The 21,777-nt window shown below is 35.1% G+C and overlaps 3 protein-coding genes across 9 annotated transcripts; 2 read left to right on the plus strand and 1 right to left on the minus strand.

Annotated features, from left to right (window-relative positions):
• Positions 1-1,330: 1,330 nt before the first annotated feature.
• Positions 1,331-2,966, plus strand: LOC110810530 (protein GL2-INTERACTING REPRESSOR 1). Its single transcript, XM_022036712.2, has 2 exons — positions 1,331-1,996; positions 2,099-2,966. Exon 2 carries the CDS (start codon positions 2,125-2,127, stop codon positions 2,470-2,472), a length of 348 nt encoding a protein of 115 aa, XP_021892404.1. The 5' UTR covers positions 1,331-1,996; positions 2,099-2,124; the 3' UTR covers positions 2,473-2,966.
• Positions 2,967-8,216: 5,250 nt separating this feature from the next.
• On the minus strand, positions 8,217-13,473 carry LOC110810568 (uncharacterized). 7 transcript variants are annotated; one of them, XM_088209418.1, is made up of 3 exons: positions 13,301-13,473; positions 9,581-10,704; positions 8,217-9,409 (listed from the first exon to the last, which is right to left on the minus strand). In XM_088209418.1, the coding sequence occupies exons 1-3, from the start codon at positions 13,454-13,456 to the stop codon at positions 8,584-8,586; spliced, it is 2,106 nt and encodes a 701-aa protein (XP_088065544.1). In that variant the 5' UTR covers positions 13,457-13,473; the 3' UTR covers positions 8,217-8,583. The 7 variants fall into 7 exon arrangements, with proteins under 7 accessions (XP_088065544.1, XP_088065540.1, XP_088065539.1 ...); XM_088209414.1 differs by having other exon boundaries at positions 9,500-10,704; XM_088209413.1 differs by having other exon boundaries at positions 8,217-9,005; positions 9,084-10,704.
• A 1,166-nt stretch (positions 13,474-14,639) lies between these two features.
• LOC110810615 (ubiquitin-conjugating enzyme E2 variant 1C) lies at positions 14,640-20,777 on the plus strand. Its single transcript, XM_022036836.2, has 4 exons — positions 14,640-14,849; positions 19,209-19,348; positions 19,986-20,111; positions 20,331-20,777. Exons 1-4 carry the CDS (start codon positions 14,816-14,818, stop codon positions 20,469-20,471), a joined length of 441 nt encoding a protein of 146 aa, XP_021892528.1. The 5' UTR covers positions 14,640-14,815; the 3' UTR covers positions 20,472-20,777.
• Positions 20,778-21,777: the final 1,000 nt, after the last annotated feature.

Here is a 21,777-nt window from a genome sequence, read left to right on the forward strand (position 1 = left end):
TTTCAAAGTTGAAAAGGAATTTCACGATGCTAATCCATTTGCATGATTAACACACCACCACCCCACCCCCTCCCCCTAATTTTATCAACAACGAACCTTAAAGTCAGAACCATAATTGTTTCATCTTTCTACCTTGATTTAGAAATTAAATAATTTAGGTCTTCTATTACATCGAATTAAATTAAAATTAGGGTTATTTTTCAATAATTATTAGAAAATTCCACTTCAATACGCACCAAAATGATTAAACATTTTTTATTTATGTATGTTCCACTTATTTTTTTTTTTAATTCATTTTTAAACATTAACCATTCAATATATATAATTTATTTACGATATATTACTAAATTAATATCTTTAATATTTTTTTTAAAATAATATATATATTTAATCAAAATATACAACTTCATACAAAGAATAATATTATAAAATACGGTTTGAATTTAATAATTTAGGTTGGCAGATTTAATAATATTTAAAAATTGATATTATAGATATGGATACACAAAAATAAATAGAACTAAAAAGACGAACCTAATTTTTTATGATGTTGAGTAAATTTATTGACTACTCAGTTGGAGTTTAATAATAGAGAACTAAAATCAATGGGAAGAAAATAAATAAATAAATAAATAAACTTTATAAATTTAATTTAATTTAATTTATTTTCTGGATTATCAAGGACCTCATTTGTTAGGTTGTCAGCTTTCAAATTAAACACGTAGTTAAAAGATTAGCTGTTTGGGGATTTCAGATTATCAAAATTTATTGGCAATGACAAATATCAAATCATGGATTAAAAACGCTCTTCAAACCAAAACATTAAATAACTTCACATGGGAAAATAACTGATGCTCGAGCATTTCCCTCCAGGAAAAAGGTCAATGATATCGTATGCATGCATACATACATACATACATACATACATACATACCCTTATTATTATTATTTTCTGGGGGGTCTGTTTGGTTGATGGGAAAATTACAGAGAGAAAGAAAGGAGGAGGGAAAGTGATGGTGGATATTTATTGGAAGTTAAATTTCGCAGTAAAACCACCAAGCTGAAAACTCAGGGGTTCATTAATTTAACTGGTTTATTTCCTACGTAACTTTTGGTGGTGTTGATATTAATTATTTTCTTGGTTGTTCTTGGATTTTAATTTTTTTCTGGGTATTATAGGATATATTTATATTTTTAATTGAGCTTAAACAGCTATACTTCGCCTTTCTCATTGGTTGCCATTTAATTTCTTGGTGTCTGATATTAAATTCATAGGTGGTGAGTTTGGTTTTTTAAAATCTGGGTTTTAGCCATTAAAGCTCCCTTTGGTTTTTTTCCCCTCTGCTATAATGATCAAATTTCTCACTCTCTCTCTCTCTCTCTCTATATGTATACATATACACATATACATATGAGATATAAACACATACAACTTTAAAACACCGACTCTCCCTCTCTACAAACAATGAATGAAGGCTTTGTTGCAATTTGTAATTGCAAAATTTACTGCAAATTTTCCTAATTCTGTATACTTGGTGCTTTTTTTTCTTTTTATTTTCAAATCATTAGTAAATTTCCTGGCCTTAATTTACACTCTTCTTCTACCCAATGCTTCAATTCAATTCTTATCAGTCCTCTCTCTCTCTCTCTCTCTCTCTCTCTCTCTCTCTCTGTCTCTCTCCACCTCTTCCCCATAATTTAATTAAGCTTTAAAGAAATCCCCTCTCTCTCTCTCTCTCTCCCCCCTCTTTTTTCCTCCTTATAAAATGGCCTTACTTCTCCAAACCCACCACCAAACAAGTCCTTGTTGATGGTGCAACCATACCCTGTTTTGGTCTTGACCTGGTTTCTCTCGTTAGCCACCTAACCCCTCAAAACTCCTTTTTCTTACAAACACTAAACCTCTTTTCTTGATTCACACAGCAAAGAATTAAGAAGTTGGCTTTTCTTTTCTAAGGTTTCAAAGTCGCTAACATCAAGAAGGAAGATTTTCTGGGTATCATGATTGGTTTTTTCTTTTCTGACAATCAAATTCTCCATTATGTTTTGATCAATCACAATCATCAAGTCAATCTAACTTTTCATACTTCTGTTTCAGAGAAGGAGCTAGAAGACTTTACCAGGATGAGCCGGAGGAATGGAAATGGACCCAAGCTTGACTTGAAGCTGAACCTATCACCACCAAGGACTAACCCAAGAGTGGAGTCTCCCAACCGATCGGCAACCCCATCACCGACATCTCAGTCGAGCTCCTGCCTGTCATCGGAGCTGAACCAGGACGACTCAAACAGGTACTTGAGCAGTCCAGAGACGACGTCCATGGTGCTCCGAGGATGTCCGAGTTGCCATATTTACGTCATGTTAGCAGAAGATGCTGCTAAATGCCCTCAATGCAAGAGCACCGTCTTGCTTGATTTCCTCCATGACGCCAGCACCACCACCACTCCCCCAATGATGACGAGGAAGACCTGAAAGTAATCTCGTAGGCTGGAGGTTGAGCGCTATTCCCACTCCATTTATTTATATTTGCACTCTTTCAAAATACATGACAACCAGGAGTTTGAATATAAATAATCGGAGTGTCAATAGCCTTATCTTTCCAATCATATATGCTACGAATATGATCTTATTATGACTAGATTTTGCAGCTTTTTTCTTTGGCTTCCAAATTAAAAGTTAATCGTGCTCAACTTTTTTTGTAAGGTAATCCTTAAAAAAGATAGAAGAAATTGTTAAATGGGGTACTTAAGTTATGAAAAGTGGAGCTCAATTAGCTAGTTTTTGTGTTAAAGAGCCCTAAAATAGGATATGGAGGGAAATATGGGCACCCTAATGGTGTTTTTTTTCTTTAATCAAGTTTTCTTTTCTTGTTTAGCAGAAGACTATGTAAAATAGTTAGCTGCCGTAGCTACCTTAGATTTTCTTATATATTGGGAAATATCAGGTCCAACTTCTTGTTCTTTTAATTTTTCACTGCAGTAGACAATCATGAAATGCCACATCAAGGGAAGGTTTATCTAGGGTAAAAGATAATAAATTATTTTGTGTAATATACTGACTTGTTACTAAAAGAAAAGAAAAAATAAAAAAATTTAGAATAAACAGTTTAATTCATAATTATACTAATCATAAAAGAGATATATCACAGCTTACAAAATAATTTTTCAGATAAAAAGGAAGAGTTCAGTTCAAAAAAATGAAAAAAAAAAAAAAAAAAGTGAAGGATCGGCTTAAACCACCGAATTTATCAGATATCAAAAAAAGGTGGTAAAATCCATGACCCAGAGCTAGATTTTTTGTACTTTTATCTTTTTTTTTTGGGGGGGATTGGGATATTTTCGTACTTGGGAACCGCTGTTGGCTTTAGGAAAACAAGAGGCACAAAGGCAAAAGAGAGAAGATCTCGACTCACTGAGTCACGAGGGGACCCCACACCAAGGCTGAGAGAGAGTATGTTATGTTGCAAAATATTTGGGGCAATGACCCCACCTGGCCCACATCCCATATTGACTTACGCCAACCTAAATAAATATATTTTAGATATGAATTTGCCAAAACCAGGCGTCTATGCTGTGCTATTCTAGAACTGAGTTTTCTGCAACAAGGACTAACGTTAACAAGAAACAAGATTTAATAATAACAATCAACACAAATGTTGTAGGTTTATCGCACATCCTAGGGTTTCAGATTAAATATGGTCCGCAAAAGTTGGGTTGGCCTACCAAAAATATAAAACCCAGTTTAGGATCAGATGGTTTAGCCATAATAAACTGCAGTTGAAAACCTGTTTCCGATAATAAACAAATCGTTTTCATAATATTCAGTCAAGTCCGCAGAAACTATAAGAGGCAAATTGGGCAGGGATGAGATTGTGAAAGGAGAATGTTAGAACAAGCGCGAGTTTACAATTTTAATAGTAAGCACTAACTTTTTGACGATTAATTATTAAATAATAGTTTTTAAGATTATAATCTAACAGTTAAAACACTAACCAACGATGTAATTTTGAAATTACAGTAAAAGATCTGCCATTTTGGAAAGGGTAGGAAAGCGAGACAAGACTAGTAGAAAAATGTAATAAGATACAGTCTGTATGCAATATTACTTTAAAGACGGTGTTTAGCGTAGAAGATACAGGGGAATGGAGAAGGGTGATACGGTAAATGAGGGAGAGTGGGGTAGGTAGTTCGAGCATTAAAAAGAGGGGGGGGGGGGGGGGACTATATTAGATTGAAAGATCATTAAAAACACATAAATGCAAGAGTAATTGAGGCGGTTGAGAATAATGAGGGGTATTACGTCAGACGATAAATACAAATTTAATTCCACCTTCGGACCCCCTTCTCTCTCTAAATTGTGCAAATGCAAATCTCTTCTATATATGTTTGCCTGCCTTCTCCCTCTCATTACTCACTAAAATCCACGTTTCTGGTGCGATTTTCCGTTTTGGTAACTCCCTTCTCTTCCCTCTTTGTCCTTGTTCTGCCTATTCAATTCTGTGTTTACTCCTCTTCCCATTTTCCAACCTTCTTAACTCTCACACATGCACCATTCATCCCTCTCTCTCTCTCTCTCTCTCTCTCTCTCTTACACACACATACAGAGTAATGAAATACCTCCAATCTAAGTAAAAAATAAGCCACCTCAAAGATTCTAAGTTAACCAGGTAGAAAAACAAGTCAACCGTGACTTGCTCTAAGTTTATCTTTTAATTCACTAAAAATAAATTCGAGCCTTCAGCAAAAGCATCTAACGGCGGAAAAGATGCAACTTAGTTTTGGACCAAATCTATTGGTAGGAAGTGACCAGGTCTAAGGACTTTGTTGGGTTACCCTGGCCCTATGCTCTAAACCACACAAAAAGACCCCTTTAGACTATACAACAAAAAGACATAAGTCAGTCACCAAACTGTATCGATGGATGTCAGAAGCAAAAGTCTAACAGTTCTTGCAACCTTAAAAATGGTAAACTGAAACGGCATCTAATGATAAAATTTTTCAACTCCTCATACCAAAGGGAAGGAAGTCAAATACATCTATTATTCCAATATATATGTTATACTTGTAGGTATCAGGGACCTAACCAGAAAGATCACTCAAGTCACATCTGTCAACAGTTACTTTTTAACTAAGGAAAAGAACTAGTCATTATCAGAAAAGATAGGACAATGGAACTCTTCTTTCGACATGCATGTATGTGTCAAATATATTTGTTTGTATGTCAATCCATAATCTTTCTTCTTAAGACCATTCTAAATATCTTTAAATTCCTTTCAGTTCAAGAAACAAAATACAATGAAGAGACTGAACAATAAAATTTATGTGACATGTTATAGTATTTACTTGCACAAAGTGAATCCAGACTAGAATGCTTATGCCTTAAAACTCGGTTTTCACAATCATACAAAGAACTTCCTTTTTCTTGAAAAAAAAAAAAAAAACTCTTTTTATAAACAAGCTGAGAAAAGATCCTACCTTGTATACACAGCCGCAACTATTTCCCAACACAAATATTTAACTAGTCAATAGGCATTCAATTCCCCAGCCACGAGGGTCAAATTGCTATCAATGATACAAGAGAATTTGCAATTACAGATTAACACAATTAGAAGAAAGAAGAAAATAGAGAGGCAGGATAGTTACAAATCGGCAATGTAATTATTTCTGCTTTGAACAGACAGCCAACCTGAAGAGGTAATCTCAATAAATTGTCCTTTAACAGCAAAACCATAGTTCATTTCATAGAGTATTTGGTACAAGGCATCTAACTAGCAGCTTGCAACAAAGTCATAGTTCATTTCATAGAGTTGGCATAAAGACCTAGTAAAGACTTTCAGGATACAAGGAAAAAATCCCTTTGATCCTCAATTTCCAAAGGACCTGGTCCATACTAATTAATATTATCTGGCCACAAAAATTTCAGTCCACAATGATCTAACATGCTTTGCATCACCCACTTCTCCATCCATGTTTCATGGCAGGACATGCAAATCTATGGAATAATAATCTGCTTTCTATATTAATTTTTGAAGTAGTGCAAAGTGGAAGAAAGATAAAAAAATTCTGAATTTAGCACATAACCAGAATAAGATAACCAACTGACAGATATCCACTATCCACTCCATCTATGAACGGGAAATAAAAGTCAACAGATTTTGCATAAGGTGGTGCAAAATAAATATAACCTTTTTTTAACAATATATTAAGAATCAATTGTTAACTTTCAGTAGATTGTATTTTATTGTTCAGAAAAGAAGGTCATATTTCTGCAAGAACACGCCAAAAATGGGAAGAGAGAAACAGAGAAATTGCCAAATATAACACAAAAGTGGAGAAGGTTGTGCACCAACATAGTCATCCAAGCACTGGGGTCAGAAGAAACATGATGGATAAGAAGGTACCTTTCCTTGGCATACAATCTACCCTGCAATGAAAGAAGATCACATCTGCTGCTCCTCAATCAAAATGATATAAAGAGCTTACCAGGTTTACATGGTCCATCAATCAGCCAGATATATGTGCATTGGGGCAATGTTCTCAACTATCCAAGGATTAAACAATATGATTCCTAGTACAATGGCTTTCATATGTGAAAAATCTTCTTCATTCAATATACCATCCCAAGGAAAGATAGTCCATACTTGAAATCCAGAAGAAAACTGCCTAGAACAAACAATTCATTGTTTATATTCTGAATTCTTCACTGCTCCAACATGGTTCAAAGAGCTGCTATAGAACAATGCTTCACTAAAACGCAGCTGCCAAAAAGAAATTAATGTGTGTAGTAAATACAAAAAAGCCAATTTAACAACTGTGAATGTTACCATTTTTAGATTAACTCTCAATTAGGCCCTAATAGATACTTGATCATAACTTCACTTGTTTTTCTCTTTAAACTCCCTTTCAAGTCTTAGATAATGTCATAGGAAACAGACATCAAACAATCAAACAGTCTCAAAGCCTCCCTTGAAGTTCACAAAGAAAGATAGAGATTCACGTCAATGACACTAGCACTCAGTTGCTGGCTAAGTCCATACATATACAAAAATGTTCTGCATCATGAATATCCATCTCAACTTGCACAACCCCGAATCTTCAAAATAAATATTTTAACCTTTGGTTGTTTGACTAAAGAAGAAATATTATTAGGAAAAGGAGAATAGAATACAATCTATGGAAGATATGCCATCCTCCATCCAAAAGAGAGACGAATAATTCTAATTCTATTTGTAAGCAGACTAGTGAATCTATATTGTAAAAATGCTCATATTTAAAACCTGTATCGCTTACAAAAAAAAGTCAGATCCATCATATTAATATTATCGGGAAAATAACTTACATAACTTCAAATTCCTGATTATAATATTTTTGGCATTTTAGGGATATTATATTAACTTGTCTCCAAGATGCTAGGATAAATTTGAAATTCCTGTAAATCATGGGGAGTCCTAAGTCAGTCGTATTCAGTTTGTTACTCAGAACTAACAATGCTAACAAGACATAGGAAAGAGGTCACATTCTTTTCCTTATTAATTGCCTTTGAACTTATATGTTACTGTCTGTTTCGGATTTTGCTTGAGTAGATCTCAAATAGCAACATATATTATATTTCTTTCCTGTTCTTTTCTTTTGCCAAGAGTGGCCATTTTGCTATGGAGGCAGCATGGGAATGTATTCTCACTCTAGATAAGCTAATTAAAAGAGGCAGAATTCTTGTGAATGGATATTATTTATATAAGAGGGATGACAGAACTTGTAATCACATCCTTTTGTGCTGCCCACTTGTGCACAGGCTCTGGAGTTTGGCTTATGGACTCTTGGGGTCGTCGTGGGTTATAGCAGGGTCAGTTAAGAGTGAACTCTATGCTTAAGGTGCATTACAAGGGGATAAGAGGATAAAGCTTAAACCTTTAGCCACCTTTTGGATCATATGGAAAGGAACAGAAGGGACTTTTAAGGGGATTAAATTTAATTTTGACAGATTAAAAAGCACCTGGTTTCAAACCCCGAGTGATCTGATCAGGAGTCATCCACTTTGTGACTTTAGGAACTTGATAGATATTTTGACGAATTTGTAAATGCCTTTGTATATGGATCATGCCCTCTTATTGCTCTTGAGTATATAATTCTTTTATACTCAAAAAGAATATTACAGGAAAACTAAGCAAGCAATAGTATTCAAACTCCAAAAGAAGCCTGTGATAACATAGAGGGTAGTTCTTAAAAAGGAAAAAACACCTTAAGAATTTATTAATGTTTAGTACAACTTCCTCCAAGGCTAGAAAATAAAACAAGTCATGAATAGCTGAAATTTGTCACAATCTAAACATTAGCTGCTTGCGATGCTTGAATTATAGGTGGGATAAAATACCAAGACTCTTTATCATTTTCAAATACATCACCTCCAAATTATGCATCATTACTCAATATCTAGGATACAACCAGTAATAGACCTTATATAGAACATATTCTATTACCTGTTCAAAGCTTTGGCAGTCTAAAATTAATCAAGGATCTTACTTGTGCAGTTCAAAAAACAGATGTATCAGAAACAAGCAGATTTAAAATTGCTGAAATTGGCACATCAACCACCTACACCTGTCAAGTTGCCATGCTCTAACTCACCCCATCCACTACTGCTTCTAACATACTTGTCAACAATACCAAATTCTTCGTTTTGTGCAAGTCGCCTGGCATAGTTCTCGACTGAAATGGGTCCCTTCTTCAACCTTCTATAGTAGATGATATCCCAAGGCCAAAAGCGAGCAGAGCCAAAATAGGCCTCTACAGACAAATGCATTTCACTTTCCTTCGGTGGTTCCAAGTTATAATGCTTCAGAACCGTGTGCATCTCCTCTGAGGTTATGCTTGTTAGATAACCAGAACAGGAACTAGGAGGAGCTCCTGAATCTGGTTTTCTGGTTGTTTCTTCTGGTATATTCTCAATCATTGATACATCAGAATCCTGTGCCACCTTCATCTCCCTCATGGACCCAGGAGAAAAACCTGCAGCAGAATTGGTATCATTCTCTAACTGTTGATTGCCCTGAAATGTTAATTCCTGCAATAAGTTAGACTCCTTACACATTTCAATATTGCTCTCTCGCATAAGGTGCTCTTTTTCATCTCCAACTTCATCTGACGACACATCATTTCCATGATTTACAGCTAGGATGGTATTTTCAAGTTTTGCATTCTCCAATGTCTCAGTGGTTTTAACTGCCAGTACTTTTTCAACCAGAATGTCCTCAGCTTCCGCAGTTGAAGAGTCATTGACAAAGTGCTGCTGATTTGACAGAGCTTTATTTGGAGAAGACAGTATCGATTTACCATGGCATGCAGTCAAAGATTGCGATGAGAATGAGTTTGACCTTAACCTAGATTTGGCTTTGGATTTGGAGCTTTTGGACCTATTACGGAATGATGTGGAATTAGACCTAGAATCAGAAGATAAGGAAGGTGATCTAGAAGATGATCGCGATCGAGAATAAGAGATTGACCTTCGCAAGTATTTTAACGATCTAGATGCAGATTGTGATATGGATTCAATGTAATCGGAATGAAGAGGGGATGAAGCTGACCTCCTTGCTTTCTTTGCATTCTGTGTTTTTACACTTCCATTTCCATTTCTACCTCGCTTCTTTCCTTCATGGTTCCTCCTACAAGCTCTATCATTTTCCTTTTCCTCAAAGAAACTTCCACTCTGTACCAAACTTTGATGTTTTCTGACATCAGATGATTTCCTGTCATTCCTGACTCGCCTCCTTGATGAACCATCTCTACTTGAATGTTGCTCCCTTGGAGACCTTGTACCATGTCTCTTCAATTCACCTTGACCACAATCAAGTCTACCAACATCATTTTTATGTCTATGATCAAACCTGGTGAATTTTCTTTGTGCAGCTTTTCCTTTGGGACAACTACGCATTTTGTGCTCTAAGCCTCCACAGCTATAGCACGTTTGCTGTAGTTTTGAATGATACGGGTGTTTCAAATTTACTTCACCTGATCCTGCACTCACCCACCTTGTTCTCTCTTGAGAGCTTCCTCGACTAGGAGAATGACCAGAATAGGTCATCCTATCATTCTCATCTTCATCTTTCCTGTCATAACTTTGGTAAGGTTCATATCTGTCAAATTCCAATGCATTCTCGTTTGCGCTGTCTATAAATTGCCCGCCCCATCTATCATCATCCTTGAGGTTCGGTACAAGGCTGCAGTCCTCGTCTAACAAATCTTCTCCATGCTCGTGATGCTCATCCTCAACATTATCTATAATAGGATCTTGATGATAACCTGTCTTTTCATCAAGAATGTCAGCAGAACTGTGTCTTCCACCAGTACTCTCTGGTTGCTCGAAACCCATCTTGTAATCTCGCATATTGTTTGAATCTAAGTTGTGATTAACATATTCTCCTCCTCTAGAAAAACCCTGATCTTGTAATTGCTTGTAGGACCTATCAGCTCTTGCAAACCTTTTTGAAGGTCTAGGCTGTTTGTTGGACCATGTAAGAGTCAGTGGCTCCCCACAAATATTCCGACCCTGCAGTGCTCTCAGAGCTTTCTCTGCATCAGGTGGGAAATCATATACTACAAATCCATATCCATCTTTAAGCCATACAGTGCATCGTCCAAACCTTCTAAATACATGCTGGAGTCCATCTCGGTGAGTGCGAGATGATATATTGCCAATGTACAAAGACATCTGCATCATGAAAACCTAAAATGCATAAAATTTTTACAAGAGACAAAACCATTTAGGAGACATCAGAATATTGAAACTAGTAATTGCATAATATAATGTATATCCATTTCTGCCAGTGCCACAACATGGCAAAAAAAGTCTCAGTTGTTTCGCTCATTTTTATTCCTTAAATGAAGGGAGTAGTCCTCTTGTTCTCTTGCGTAATTCCTTTCGCACAAATGAACAACTTATCTTTCAGCTCAGAACATCGCCATCTGTTCCTATTATTTTTATGGATATTCATATTAGTATTAATATATTCATAATCTTAAGATGAACGTTGATCAATCCAATAACTTCATGCCATCAAGCAATTTAATTAGCTAGAGCAATGCAAGCAATCACAAGGGAGTAGGATCTGACAAAATTCATATCCATTATTTTCATTTCCCTACATCTTTCTTATATATGAAATGTAAAATAACAAAAGAATCAAACCTGATAATAAAGTTTATAGTGTTTATTAGGTTTGCAATTCTTCATCCTATGCAGAACTAGAGCACAGCAGGACATGCCATACAGGCTTATAGAAGTATAGCAGTACATGTTGCATATATTAGTTTTACTTCAAAAACGGCAACTTCCTTTTCTCCTTGGTCTTCAAATCCCCAAGCCCCCCCTCCCCCCCTTTCTAAGAAAAATTCAATAGCTGCCATGCTCTTATAAGTAGAACTGTAAATAGAACTTGGACAAACGGCAGATATATGTAACCTTCGATGGAGGAAACAGCAAGCCCATTCAATGCCCTAATCAAATTCCATGCATGTCTTCCACATATAAAATTCTTATCTGGACATTGATATTCATCCATCAATCAGTTTCTTTACTACAAACTTTAAACATATTACACGAAGGCATATATTCTATACAATATAGCAGGCATTGTATAGAAAAACTAAGCAGTTACCAAACTATCAATTAAAATCAATCAGTTTTCCTCTCTCTCTCTCTCTCTCTCTCTGAATGGCCCAAATACTTTACTTGAAAACAAGGAAAAGTTCCATCAGTTCTTATGGGATTTAGATTGATTTTGATTGATAGAGTGATAACCACTTAGTTTTATATGGAATGCCTGCTATAAGATATATAACATATGTTTTTTTTAAAAAATAAATATAACATATGCTTTCGTATAATGTATATGAAATTTGTGGTCTCTTATATTATGTTATATATGTAAACATACTTTCTTGACTATGCTAAAAGATTGTTGCTTCTAAAGGCACTGCCTACTGATACATTCTTTTATCAGAAGGTTTTGTGAAGCTCCAATTGTTATATCACTGTCTTTAAACCTCACGACAAACTCCTCAAACCGTGAAGCTCCAATAAGCAGTGAATCATGTGTATGTGTATTTACATACACGTACATATATGTGTGCTTTCATGCTAACAAAGTACTCCTTCGTGGATCCATATCCCATTAAGCAGTTTATCATCATGGATCACCAACATTCTTTGCAACACACTACCGCCTTGCTCATGCTCTCACACCTTCACAAGTTATGCATGAAAAAAAAATACTTCTGCACAGAATCTCACAAAACAACCTTTAACCTGAAGTAGTTTCTTAATCATCACCCGTTACAAATCACAATTACCTCAAGTATGTGCTTGCATTAACAGATCAAAAAATGTGATGTGAACAACTTACACCAATTTCACAACACAAACAACTGAGTTTGTTAAAAAAATAGTCGACATCAAAATAGGAAAAAATAAATCCATAGAAGACGTGCCCAAAAAAAACTCCATTTGGTGCACAAAAACATCTTTTAGTTTTCATTTTCTACTTACATGTATTTCATTCTCAAAACGATAAAGATTTATTAACAACTAAGATTAACAATAGGGAAAATGATTTGTCTTTATCGTTGTCTAAAAGATTATTTTATTTGCTGTTCAGTATTTCACAATGTATTACTTTTACATCCTTCTATTAGCAAAGATATGCATAAATACATACATTTAATAAATATTAAATATAAAATATTTTCACATCTCAAAAGTAACCTACCTTTCACATACTCCTTTTCCTCAGAATAAGGACACGTTCCAAAAGTAATCAACAGAAACAGCATTGAAGGAGCAAATAATATAAAACAACGACGTGCCAAACAGACTATCTAGCGATCAAACTCTCTGATTCATGCACAAAACTTACTTAGGAGTAATCAACAAACAAATCCTGGGCGCTCGAGGGAGAATATAAAAAGCAAATCAATCATTTGATTCGAAAACGGTAGATAACCAACGCATGTCAACCGATCCTAGCATAGAAATTTTCTCTCTCTCTGTAGAGCCATCGAATTAAAAAAAACAAAACAAAACAAAACAAAACAAAACGAAACGAATGGTTCGATTTCTCATGCCTTCCTATTCTGTTTTCTCGCCAACCAAACAACGGATATTCACACAGGACTTTTGTCGAACATCGCATACGCACGATGTTAACCGCAGCAATGTAAAACACAACTAGAATAACCTTCGTTTCATTCATGAAATCAAAACAAGAAGCACTAATACAAATTATTGAGCTTAAAGCAATGTAGTATACCGCGTTCAAAGCGATAACGAGTAGCCACTTTCTGTGGTGAATCGCTCTTTGCCTGCGCTGAATGTTTTGCTGTATGTACCTCTGTAGTCTCCTAGTCTTTCTGTAACTAGACGGATCGATTCGTGTCTCGTCGGCGTAAATGGGGTTAAGAATCATTGCGGACTGTATCAGCTTCGTCGTTTTGCAATTCGATTTCATGGGCTTACTATGGGCCGCTAGGCCCAACAATAAAAAGGTCCATATTACTTTCAGTAAATTACAGTTTCATCCATGTGATTGAGTCTAATTACAATTCAATCCCTTTAATACAGTTTACCAGTTAAGTTTTTCATTGTTACACGTAAAATTTTTAGTTTCTACGTTATATTATATAATCTTTTTGAATCCTCAATTATTGATTTATTTAATCTTAAATTTATGTATTGTTTTGAACGTTTAAATAAATAATAATAAATTTTGTGATTCATTGAATTTATAAAATATAATAAAAATTAAATCATGTGATGATATTTTTTCTATATAATTACCAAATTATCCTTATTTTAAAGATATTTATATTTTTTTAAATTATGATGATATATTTTTTTCTAGAAACATATATGTATTTTAAAATTATTTTTTCAAAAAAGAAAGTATATAAAACCAACTTAAGATATATATATATATTTAAAAAATAAAAAATAACAATAGCCACAAAGTATAACTTATTTAGTTTGATTGTAACCTCAACAACATTAAAATAATAAGATAAGTCATAGTTATTACACTTTGGAACCTATTTAACATATCAAATTAATCTATAATTTGTGTAAATATATATTATTTTTTCATTTATATAGATAATAATTTAATTACGTTATTTAAATTTATATTTTTTTTTAATTTATATACATTCACAATGTATTTAAAAAAATAAATTTAATTAAACTAAATTAGAATATAGAAATTAACTCGTATTAAAAAATTATAAATTAAAATATAACAATAAATGGTAAATATGAGTAAAATAAAAAGATAATAATTTTAAACATGGGTATTTATTTAATGCGGGAACTAAAATATATATTATTTTAATTAACATTTTTTTTAAAACTCAATTTAATAATTATAACATTTTTTAAATCACTATAAATTCTGATTATATTGTGAGGAAAAAAAAAAAGGAAAGAGAAAAATTTTAAATGGGCCAAAAAAGGCGTCTATTTGCTAAACGAACCATCGTGGCACTATCCATTAAAATGGTGCAATATTCTTTTTTTAAAAAATAATTTTACAAAAAGAAAAAAAAAAGTTAATTAGCAAATGCTTTACTTATAAAAAAAAAATATTTAAAAAACTTAGATATCTTTTTCTCAATCCCGTATTGCCCTCATTTTCTCTTCTTTATTCCCATCTCTGTCTTCGTCGCTCGCCTTTCCCCAGATTCTTCATCACACCCCTATTTCCCGAGTATCTGTTCTTCTCTATCTCTCTTCGTTTCAGATCTTAACAAGCAAAGCCGCCAGTTAATTATCCATGACGCTTGGCTCGGCAGGATCGAGTGTCGTGGGTGAGTATCGAGCACTCTTCACCTCGTTCTTCAATCTTCCGTTGTTTTGATATTGTGCATATATAATTCTTCATCTGTTGTATTGTTTTTAGAATCTGCTCATGGGTATCTCGAATTTTGCTTTTCTATGGTTCTTTTGATATGATTATGTTAATGGGTATGTCGGGTAGAGCGATGGGTTTCAACTTCCAAGGTTTGCTTGTTTGAAATATTTTTCCTACGTGCGGTTCCCCTTGGATGGAAAAATTCTCTTGCGAGTAGCTGTTAATTATTCTTTGTTTGATTTCTCGTGTTTCGATTCAATTTGATCATTCTCTGCGATCACCAACCTGTCTTTTATGGGTTTGTATAATGTTACGATCATTCAGTGCATGGAGCTCTATTTGATTATTGACTTGCGAGAGTGTATAATTGAAGGTTTGTTAACGGTTACTGTATGAATCGCTGCATGCAAGATCCGACTTCCAACTGTGCTTGTTCTGGTATGTTATGGTGTATAGCTACTTACTGTGGTAGGCCATGTTCTCGTTGATGTTGAGCTGTTATCTATTTTGCAATCTGGGTTAAATTCAGTGTTATGCTAGGCTTTATTTAGTTCGGCTTAGACAGTGAGTTTTATTAACTGAGACATTCTTGGAGTATAAGTTGATGTTGATTTTGGTTCTTCTGAAGAAGAGAGCTTGCAAGGTAAAGTGCTATTTTGAGATGCAATGGTCTTCCCATAGCTGTTGCATTTTATAGCAAATGAGATGATGAAACGTTTTATTTGGGTTTGGGTTTTCTTCCATCCATGGAAGGCCTCATAGACTTATCAACTTTCGTAGAAGTTGCATATGACATTGTGTTTACCTTTTTCTACATATACATGTGTGTGTGTGGGTATATCGAGAGAGAGAGAGAGAGAGAGAGAGAGAGAGCTACATATTAGCTATGGACTTAAAAGCTTGGATGAATGATCTGAATCGAAGTTAAGAGATTCATATTAGGTAAGGACTTAAGATTGGATAATGATGCGCGCTTAAATTATGGAGATCATGCATAGTAATTTTACGGTTGCTTTAACTGATTGTGATTGCTTTAACTTTGAGTTATATCTCGTGCCTGTTTCCAGTTACTATGATGACTTCAAATAGTCTTCTTTTGTAAGTTGTGCAGCACTTGGCATGCATAGCATTATATGTTACGAGCAAGGTATGAGGTTTGAATTCCACGTTGGAAGTATGAGGCTTTTGTGTGGCAGGCTTGGGCACCAGTCCTATAGTTAATTTTCGAGTTATCATTCTCCTAAGACCATATAAATGGTAGTCGGGCCATCCGCCATATATCCAGTTGCAATGGTGAGCATCTGTGATGATGTTGGTGCAGCATGAGTGATGATGTTGGGATGGGCTTGGAGTAGTTAAAGAGAATTAGTGCAGATCTATCTTGCATGAGTGACGGGGCTGCTGAATGTGATGGATCATCAGGCAGTAATTGCTAGGTATGGGACTTCTATCTAATATAGAAAGTATAAGACCAATGTGGGGTTTTGTATGAGTTTGGACTCTTCAACCTCAATAGTTAATGTTTTTAAGTATATCGATACACATTAAATGGCATTAGCTGGTGTGTTGGGTGCAAAGCGGTCATACTGCCTATTGAGTACCTTGGTTTACCATTAGGTTCCAAGTATAAGGATGCGAGGACGTGGGACCAATGATTAAGATGTTTGGAACAAGACTTGCAGGATGTAAGAGGAATTTCTTATCTAAAGGTGGAAGGCTAATTCTCATAAGGAGTGCACTTTCTGATCTTCCTATTTACTTCTTATCTGCTCTGACTATCCTAGTAAAGATGGCAAAAAAGATTGGAAGTCATTCAATGCAAGTTCCTGTGGGGATGAAGAAAGGAGAAGAAGATATCACTTAGTTAAATTGGATGAGGTGAAACAACCAGTGAAGGAGGGGTTTGGGGCTTAGATCCTTGGTTGAGATGAATATTAATCTCCAAGATAAGTGTCTCTGGAGATTGATGAGGGAGGAGGAGATATTGTGGAAGAATGTTATTGAAGCTCGGTGGAGGGTGGAAATAGGGGAAGGGTTGCTAGAGAGGTGGTTAGACCGTATGAGGTGGGTTTGTGGAGGAAGATAAGAATGGGAGGACAACAGTTTCAAGAATGCATTAAATGGTGAATGGGGGAGGGAACAAAATCTTTTTCTGGATAGGTGAGTGGATTGGGAGTGGGTGTCTGAAAGACCAATCCCGAGCATTTTTTCCATTGTTTAATCTAAGAGAATGACTGTGGAGGAGACGTATGTGATGGTGAATGGAAGGCCGGAATGGGTGGTGACTATGGACAGGAATATGAATGATTGAGAGATTGAAGAATATGAGTCATTGCTTCATCTTTTATCCACTGCACATTGGGAGGGCAGTAATGATCAACTCATGTGGATATTAAAGAAGCAGGGGGAGTTCAATATTAAGTCTTTTTACAAGTTCTTGAAGGGACGAAATGAAGGGTGGTTGGATCGCTTTCCTTACAATCAGATTTGGAAGTTGAATGTGCTGCCGAAAATTGCTTTTTTTGCATGAGAGGCGGGTAGAGAATGCATATTGATCATGGACAACTTTGGTCAATGGCTATTACCCTTGCGAAGAGACAGTTGAGACATGCAACCATATCCTTCTTTGATGTCCAGTGGTTTATGATTTGTTGACTGTGGTTTATGGTTGTTGTGGATTAATTGGGTTATTGCAGGGTTGGTGAGGGATCGAGAAGAGGTCGAACTTTGGTCAATGGCTGTTACCTTTGCAAAGAGACAGTCGAGACATGAAACTATATCCTTCTTTGGTGTTCAGTGGTTTATGATTTATTGACTGTGGTTTATGGTTGTTGTGGATTAATTGGATTATTGCAGGGTCAGTAAAGGATTAACTTAGGGCTTGGGCAGGTATTTGTAAAAAGAGAAAAACTATATATTTTATTTCTTTAACTATCTTTTGGGTTGTATGAAAAGAAAAGAATAGAAAAGTGTTTGAAGGAATTGAAAGTGAAATGTATATAGTTAGGGATAGATGGTTACACTATTTTGCCTCTCTTTAATTCTGAGGCATGACATTTATAGGATGAAAGATTTTGGGAATGTCATATATTTACTTACCGAGATATAAATATTTGTACAGGGATGACACCCCCTTGGTGTCTTACTAGTAATATGCTGTTTATATATATATATATTTTTTTAAAATCAATACACGTTAAATGGCTACCTCTAAGAGGAAACGTCTTTAAGTGAGAAAGTTTTGTCTTACCCTTATTTTATTTGATTTTGGAAGATCTAATACCTTATAGAGGTTTTGCTTTCTGTTAACTGCTTTAAATTGCAAGATTCATCAGTTGCGCAATTGCACGGCTGTGCCTTTTGTCTCCTTGATATGCACAAAATGAAAACAGATTCTGTTATCTCCCTTTTTTTTGCAAAAGATATATCTTCTTGTCTTGAGTTTGCATTATGTTTCTGTGAGTGTATTCTCTCGGACTGTTGAAAGAACTTGGTTGAGAGACAGTGTTGTTCATGCCCTTATAATGCCAGTGCTTGCGCTTGTAGTTGGTGATGAAATTCGTGTACGTAGTCATTAGACAAGAACTGGCCAGTGGTCAAGAAACTTAAGAATTAGTTAGGGTACGTTTGGAACAAATCTAGAAACTTAGTGGAATTCATTTGCAAATATGCACTAATTTTAACTATGGGATGATGAAAATTCTACTAGGAAGATAAAAAAAATTGATCAGATATAGAATTCCGTATGAAATTGGAACTATGCATTCGATGTTTGATCTAAGTTGATCGAATTTGGATGCATCCTTTTAATTCCATTTTTATCATTTTATGATATAATTTGATAGAATTTGGATTAATACATATGTGTGGATTTGCAAAGGACTTCCACTAAATTTCTAGATTTGTTTCTAATATAGCCTAAAAGTTTGTCCACGTGCTTTTGCAGCCTCACAAGTTTTTATGTATTAATCCAAGTATGTGTTATTAGATACAAAAGATAGTACAATTGATGGTTAAGCAGACATCTATAGCATTTCAATTATTCATGATAAGCTAGAATGCAGTTCTCATTACTTTCTAAGTTCTAGGGGTTTTATCTATTATAACACATAGGTTCTGCATTTCTCGAGTTTGAAAATGTGATTTGGGAATTATGTCCTTATAGGACAATTGATGTAATATTTGTGTAACCAGGCACTCTTACAATTATAGATGCAGATGAAGTGTATGTAATTATAAATGGAATACTTATTATAATATTAACATTTAACACTGTTTAATATGAATATTACAAGTTTTTTCTCTTAATATGCAGTCCCTAGGAACTTCAGATTGCTGGAGGAACTTGAACGTGGAGAGAAAGGTATTGGTGACGGGACTGTCAGCTATGGAATGGATGATGGAGATGACATATACATGCGTTCTTGGACTGGGACCATTATTGGTCCACACAATGTAATGGCTTCTTTTTCAGTTGATGAATGACACTTGTGCACATAGAGCGTAACTGTGAATTCACACCAATATTTTGATGTACTGTTCGATACAAGAATTGTTTTGAAATAATTTAACTGTCTTATTGTGCTATCTCTCTCTTGCAAAACGAGATTTTTCTGTTTCTAGGGGATTAAGATGGGCATGTTAGAGCTTTTGAACTAAAATCTATATTTGATGGATAGTATTGCTCAGCATTGCTTTCAGAAATACTGCGCTATCGTGCCATTGTGATGTAAATAAAGTTTTCAGTTCTTTACTTTCTGGGTTATTTGTCATGCTTGGACGTTTCAAATATTGGACAGGATGACTTTTATGCAATAACATGGAGAGGTGTGTTAGACAAATAAGACAAAGTAAATTTATATTAGGTCCTGCTGACATTTTGAAGATATAGCTTAGTCTCTTTGGAGAGATTAAGTTTCTGGTTCTTATCTGCCAGGGGACGAAATAAAGTTGGAATTGGATGTAAGACAACCTTACATACAACACAGAGCTTGAATCTAAAATACCATTGAATTACCTTTTTGTGTGTGTAATTGTTTGTGCATAATCTATTGGTTTAGGTTGCTTATATTTTTGCATTCTTTCCTTCCAGACCGTGCATGAGGGTCGGATTTACCAGTTGAAGTTGTTCTGTGATAAAGATTATCCAGAGAAGCCACCAAGTGTTCGATTCCATTCACGGATCAATATGACCTGTGTCAATCATGAAACTGGAGTGGTATAATTGTATAAATTAAATTTTTAATCTGCTAGTTTTTCAGTGGCTGCAGTAGCAGCCCTTTTAACTTCTAGATGCATCTCTTTCTGTTTTCTGTATGATGCAAACTTCTTTGTTCTTTTCTTTCTTTTTTCTTTTCCTGAGAAGAGTGAATCTCTCTTTTCTTTTCTGCATCATTGAACGTGTTGGCGAGAATATGATGACACTTGATGGCTACAGGTGGAACCAAAAAAGTTTGGACTTCTTGCTAATTGGCAGCGAGAGTACACGATGGAGGATATACTGACTCAGCTGAAGAAGGAAATGGCAGCCCCACACAATCGAAAGCTGGTTCAACCTCCAGAAGGTACCTACTTTTAGATTGGGAGATCATATAGCCATGGTGGAAATGCAATTATCCAATATATATTTTGTAATGCTGTGTTATCCTGTTGAAGATAGAACTTGGAAGGGAATGCCCTCAGAAAGCTTCTCCTATTACCTCTCCCTGGGTTCATTATGGCTTTGTCTCTTTCTTTTTTCGAAACTGTTTTCCAAAGGATTATTCTGTTTGATTAATGGATTTTATCTGTGTGTCAACTAAATTTATACAATTTAAATAGAATCTTAGTTCAACTTTGTGGGAAGTTGAATATAAAGGCTCAGTGGATCCTTTTTTCTTTCCAATATGTTGTTGAAATCATCTGGTGTATCTCTGTATAGATGGAGCTTTATGGATGTTGACCATGTTATATGGTAACGAAACCTGCGCATCTGAACTTGGTAATTGACTGGATACATGGGTTTTGAGAAATTAAACCATAGATACCCTGATATGGTATCCTTTGGGATGAAAAAACCGGAGTGATCGATAATAGTAAAATAAGGATATTGCATATATTTCATTCAGTTTTCAAGTAATTGTGAAATGGACTGCATTCGAATCATCTAGTTTCTTCGTTGGTCTATGGAAGGTGTGTGCGTTAGGCTTTTGTATTCAGCTGCTGTTTGGAGGGAAACAATGATGTGATAACAAACCCTAGGATCCACCATTACTTGAAAAGGAAAAACAGATTGACAAACCCCAGATCATGAAGGTAGGATTGGATTGTAAATTTGCTTTTAATTTTCTTGGGTCAAGGTCATGGGAGAAAGTGAAGAAGGCCATTAGGTTTCGATTCCTTTTCCTCTTACTAATATCTCAATTCATGTAGGAATTTTGTTACTGCAAAAATGGAGGATTTGGGGAGTGAAAACTGGTTTCAGAATATCGCTTGCTTGCGAAGAGTACTACTAAACGTACAAAGAAGGTCCATACAAAATTTTGAGAAAAACAGGATTATACTTTTTGTGAACTAAACTAATGAACATTATCATAAAATAAAGAAAGGAATTGGAACATGTAGGTAAGTCCAGTTTCAATTGTTGTACAAGTTTAATAAAAACAGTGTCCTTTTTCTAAGGATATATTGGTGTTACTGGTTCTTCAGTGTTGTTTTTTTTTTTTTTATCTATTGTTGTATGATAAGGGTACATAACCCTGGGTTAGAGCCAAGGTAATGTTCGAGTGAGCCAAGCGGCACGAACCCAGATCATTGTCCAAATACAAACCCTTGTTTCTGGTTCGGTTCATACATAATTGTTTCGTCTATCTCTGGTTCTTACGTTTGACAAACAAACAAACAAA

Source organism: Carica papaya, chromosome 8, assembly GCF_054855325.1.
Source record: "Carica papaya isolate Zhongbai chromosome 8, ASM5485532v1, whole genome shotgun sequence".
NCBI lineage: Eukaryota > Viridiplantae > Streptophyta > Magnoliopsida > Brassicales > Caricaceae > Carica > Carica papaya.

Bases quoted from the DNA above. Each gene is read 5' to 3' on its own strand.
- LOC110810568 (XM_022036760.2), bottom strand. From the start codon at position 13,456: ATGATTCTTAACCCCATTTACGCCGACGAGACACGAATCGATCCGTCT. The intron at 10,705-13,300 runs GTATACTACATT...TTCATGATGCAG, and splicing joins TCGTTATCGCTTTGAACGCG to ATGTCTTTGTACATTGGCAA.
- LOC110810530 (XM_022036712.2), top strand. From the start codon at position 2,125: ATGAGCCGGAGGAATGGAAATGGACCCAAGCTTGACTTGAAGCTGAAC.
- LOC110810615 (XM_022036836.2), top strand. From the start codon at position 14,816: ATGACGCTTGGCTCGGCAGGATCGAGTGTCGTGG. The intron at 19,349-19,985 runs GTAATGGCTTCT...CTTTCCTTCCAG, and splicing joins CCATTATTGGTCCACACAAT to ACCGTGCATGAGGGTCGGAT. The intron at 20,112-20,330 runs GTATAATTGTAT...TGATGGCTACAG, and splicing joins TCAATCATGAAACTGGAGTG to GTGGAACCAAAAAAGTTTGG.